This window comes from Cebus imitator, unplaced genomic scaffold (assembly GCF_001604975.1).
Source record: "Cebus imitator isolate Cc_AM_T3 unplaced genomic scaffold, Cebus_imitator-1.0 Scaffold196, whole genome shotgun sequence".
NCBI lineage: Eukaryota > Metazoa > Chordata > Mammalia > Primates > Cebidae > Cebus > Cebus imitator.
The window spans coordinates 1714073-1718815 of NW_016107511.1; the positions used below are offsets into that span (position 1 = coordinate 1714073).

Genomic DNA, 4743 nt, shown 5'->3' on the forward strand with positions numbered 1-4743 from the left:
AAAAAAAAAAAAAAAAAAGAATCCATGTAGTTATTTATACCTAACAGAACTAGGAGACTTATTCAGTGTCAGCAAGCAAATCAGTGCTAGGGACAGCTTATCCTATAAGAATGGGATTGAGCTGGGCACAGTGACTCATGCCTATAATCCCAGCCCTTTCGGAGGCTGAGGCAGGCGGATCACCTGAGGTTGAGAGTTCGAGACCAGTCTGACCAACATAGAGAAACGCCGTCTCTACTAAAAATACAAAATTAGCCAGGCATGGTAGTGCATGCCTGTAATTCCAGCTACTGAGGCAGGAGAATCACTTGAACCTGGGAGGCAGAGGTTGCAGTGAGCTGAGATTGTGCCATTGCACTCTAGCCTGGGCAACAAGAACAAAACTCCGCCTAAAAAAAAAAAAAAAAAAAAAAAAAAAAAATGAGACTCAGCCCGGGCATGGTGGCTCACACCTGCAATCCCAGCACTTTTGGAGGCTGAGCCAGGTGGATCACTTGAGGCCAGGAGTTCGATACCAGCCTGGCCAACGTGGTGAAACTTGTCTCTACTAAAAACACAAATTAACTGGGTGTGTTGGTGTGTGCTTGTAATCCCAGCTACTTGGGAGGCTAAGGCAGGAGAATCACTTGAACCCAGGAGGTAGAGGTTGCAGTTGGCTGAGATCACACCACTGCACTCCAGCCTATGCGACAAGAAGGAAACTCCGTATTAAAAAAAAAAAAAAAAAAGAATGGGATTGAGGTCCGACTATAAGTCACACACTGTTAACAACTTTATTGATGGGTGTGGACCACCTGAGATGGCTTTGGCTCATGTCTGCTAAGTGTTGAGTGTTCGATCTCTACCGTGTTCCAGCATGGCAGCAAAGGGCAAACACCCATATCAGACAGCCAAAAAGCCTAAATCACTGTGTTACGAGATCATCCTTTTGCTTTTTCTTCCTCTTTAAAACTGTCTTAATGAGGATAGCTTATTAGAGTCATAAAATTAATATTTACTTTCAAAAATACCATATGTTTTTAGACTGAGGATTTTGAGTAATAGGACTTTTGGGCCTTTTGCAGCTGAATCATTATAGCCAAAATCTCCCTTTCCCTCCCTCTCATGAATTTACACCAGTTAGGTTAGTTATAAAAAGAGTCCCTGGTAAATGAGATTGAGTCCTATGCATTAGCCCAGAATGACATTAGCCGTATTTCTGGATGACTGATTCCCATCCTCAGACCCAAAAGGGGATGTTTTGAGTCCCTTATCTTCATGCCTCTGAATCATTTGTCCACACCTTCTGTTATGTAAGAATAAAGAGCACATGGAGAGCATCATGTGGGTGCCAACCTGGGACCATACAGTCATCCCTCGGCATCCATAGGGGATTGTTCCAGGACCTGCAGTGGATACCAGACTCTGAGATGCTCAAGTGTCTTACATAAATGCTGTTGTATTTGCGTATAAGCTATACACGTCCTCCCCTGCATTTTAAATCATCTCTAGTTTACTTTTTTTTTTTTTTTGTGAACAGAACAATAAACACCTTTATTACATAGGTGAAGAAAGAAAACAAGGATTTATTTGCCTTTCCGGGCCATGATTTTTCTAAGATAGAACTCCAACTCTTTGCCCTCTAGCACATAGCCATCTGCTCGGCCACACTGTCCCGGCCTTGAAGCGATGCACGCAGGAAGCTTGCCCTGCTGGAACTGCTCCTCCAGGAGACTGCTGATTTTGGCATTCTTTTTCCTTTCGTCGTATTTCTTCTGAATTTTTTTAGATCGTTTTTTTGTTTAAAATCTCTTCTTCCACAGGAGTCAGCTTGGCTCCCTTCTTGCGGCCCAGGGGCAGCGCATAGTTGGACTCGTACCACTGTCGGTACGGCGTGCTGTCGTTGAGCATGATGCAATTCTTCACCAAGGTCTTGGTACAGACCAAATCGTTATTAGACGCATTATAGACAACATCAATGAGCCTTGTTTTTCGAGTACAGCACTCTGAGCCCCAGGAGAAATTCCCCACGTCCAGCCTCAGGGCACGGTATTTTTTGTTACCACCCCACACACAGACTGTGTGGATGAGGCGGGGGCCAATCTTGGTGTTGGTAGCCGGGCACCCCAACTCATACTTCCGCTTCTTGTGGTAGGGCTTTCTCTTGCCCCCGGTCTTGCAGCGCTTGTGCCAGTTGTCCCAAGAGATGCCCATCGCTTGGCGCTGGCTGGAAAGAGACATCTCTAGTTTACTTATAATACCAAATGCAATGTAAATAGCTGTTTTATTGTATTGTATAGGGAATAATGACAAAGAAAAAAAAAGTCTGTACATGTTCAGTACACATAAGCTATCCTTTTTTTCCTGAATATTTTCAATCTGTGGTTTGTTGAATGAGAATGCGGAACCCATGGATGCAGAGGCCCAACTGGGCTTAGGAAACATGCCTCATTGTGATACTTAAGCTGATGGTTTAAGTTAAAATTCTGGTCTGTAGTCCGAGAATGAAACAAACTGGATTATAAATTTATGATCATAAATTATAAAATCTGTATTCGAACAGATATAAGGATTGTGGACATCTAAGTGTATTGTAACTGATTGTCTTTTAAGGCCTTATTTTAGAGCCTCTTTTGGGCTATGGTTATAATACAAATAGCCTGTTAAATCAGTATTTGGGAGTGAATTTTTTGATGTGAGTGATTTGTTCCCTTATGATGTTTATTCTATTATTAGATTTAAGAAACAGATGTGATTTTCCAGCTTGATATCTATGTGAGTTCCGTGTTCTGCCTGTCTGACAGGACATTTTATTTAATTATATTTAATAAAACCTAACAGAAGGTTATAATTTTAAAATCTTTCCCCTTGGATCTCATAAAACATTAAGTATAACTCTTATTTAACCATAATCCTTGTCATACTTTATTACCATGATTAAAAATTATCATGCCATTATATAGAGAATATAGTGTACTCCAGGTAATTAATTTTTCCCTTTGGACTAATTAAAGGTTGAAAAGCTTCCTTGATTTTAGTAAGCAGTAAATCTAGTGAATAATACTTATTATGCCTCAGCGTTTTATTCTTATTCTCTTCTAGGTAACAACATGCATTTTATACACCGTGACAGGAATAGGTTGGATCACAAGCCTATCAACTCTGTTTTACAGCTTGTAGGAGTTCAGCATGTGAACTTTACAAACAGGCCTTCAGTCATCCATGTGTGACTTAAAATGGAACCAGTCAGTTTCAGCTGGAGCTTTTGGAATGTGACCTTCAATGCTGGGTGCAATATCCTTGTGCAATGTCTAACCTGCCATCCCTTCCCAGCCTTTGAGGACTTAGAGAAGGATAACGAGGCCTTGAACTAGTGAACTGCATGCTCAAGAAGCATCAGTTGTGAAAAATGTGATACATACTTCCACTCTGTATAAAATTTTACACAAAATAACAAAAATGAATATACAAAATAGAACCTTAAAAGGTATAAAGTCATAAATACCGTTTAATTATTTTACATTATATATTCAGTCAATGAAAGATTTATTTGGCAATTAATGTAAGTTCTGATGAAGAATATATAAAGGGGTGGCCAGGCGCGGTGGCTCATGCCTATAATCCTAGCACTTTGGGAGGCCAAAGTTGGTGGATCACCTGAGGTCAGGAGTTCAAGACCAGCCTGGCCATCATGGTGAAACCCCATCTTAGAAACAAAAATTAAAAAATAAATAAATTAATTTAAAAATACATATATATATATAAAGGGAGGGGAGAGCAACACAAGACCATTGTATCAGTGAAGAAAGCAAAATACTAGATTATGTCAACAATATAACTGCATTTTTGTGTGTATATATTTGTATTTTTGTATGCTTAGGAAAAAGACAAGAAATGAACACCAAAATGTTGCCAGTAGGTATCTCTATGTTAAGATTACAGTGTTACTATTTTCTTTTCTGTATTTTTCTCTATTTCCCAACTGTTCTGTAATGAGCATGATTAATATTGTAGGGCCAGGAAAAGGTCTTTAGACATTATATGACAATTTTATGCCTACATAACAACCTTCACAACAGTGTAAATTACACAGGCTCTAGTCCACGTTTCCGTCCTAATTGCTTTACTCAGAGGAAGTGTGGCAATCTGAACATCTCACATACAGCCAGTGTCCATAGCACCTTCTCATTACACACTTGTTATCCATTTCACTAGGATTTTTGTGGATTGGGGGAGCTATTGAGAAAAAAATTTGTTCTAGATATTTAAGATAATGTATTTAAAATATGGTCAGTGTGCTTTTTGAAAGGGAATTACAAGAATTTTTTTTTTTCTTTTTTTTTTTGAAATCCATTCTTGCTCTGTCCCCCAGGCTAGAGTGCAATGGCACAATCTCAGCTCACTGCAACTGCCACCTCCTAGGTTCAAGCAGTTTTCCTGCCTCAGCCTTCCAAGTAGCTGGGATTACCAGCGTCCACCACCACACCAGCTACTTCTTGAATTTGTAGTAGAGACGGGGTTTCGCCATGTTGGCCAGGGCTGGTCTGGAACTCCTGACCTCAGTGTGATCCGCCCGCCTCGGCCTCCCAAAGTGCTAAAATTAGAGACGTGAGCCACCGTGCCTGGCCAAGAATTGTTTAAAGTTTTAAAAACCTTGTAACTTAAATGTGTCCTGTGGTTTAGTTGTGCATTCTGAGAGAGCTGCTATTTCTCACCCCCAAATTGCTCTTATTTAGAAGACTGTTGTCATCTTTTATTTTTGTA

General features: G+C 40.2%; 1 protein-coding gene and 1 pseudogene across 4 annotated transcripts in view; one reads left to right on the plus strand and one right to left on the minus strand.

Annotated features, from left to right (window-relative positions):
- The window catches only part of PRXL2C (peroxiredoxin like 2C), a 14426-nt gene extending 10859 nt beyond the window's left edge, over positions 1–3567 (plus strand). For 2 of the 3 annotated variants that reach the window (XM_017547165.2, XM_017547167.2), the window contains one exon: positions 3082–3567. In XM_017547165.2, the coding sequence (XP_017402654.1) occupies positions 3082–3209 (128 nt within the window). In that variant the 3' untranslated portion in view covers positions 3210–3567. Of the gene's footprint in view, positions 1–2715; positions 2755–3081 lie in introns of all 3 variants that reach the window. The other variant, XM_037745236.1, reaches the window with a different exon arrangement.
- Positions 1514–2214, minus strand: LOC108317018 (annotated as a pseudogene). Its single transcript, XR_001830554.2, has one exon. The product of XR_001830554.2 is annotated as a 40S ribosomal protein S8-like (transcript).
- Positions 3568–4743: the final 1176 nt, after the last annotated feature.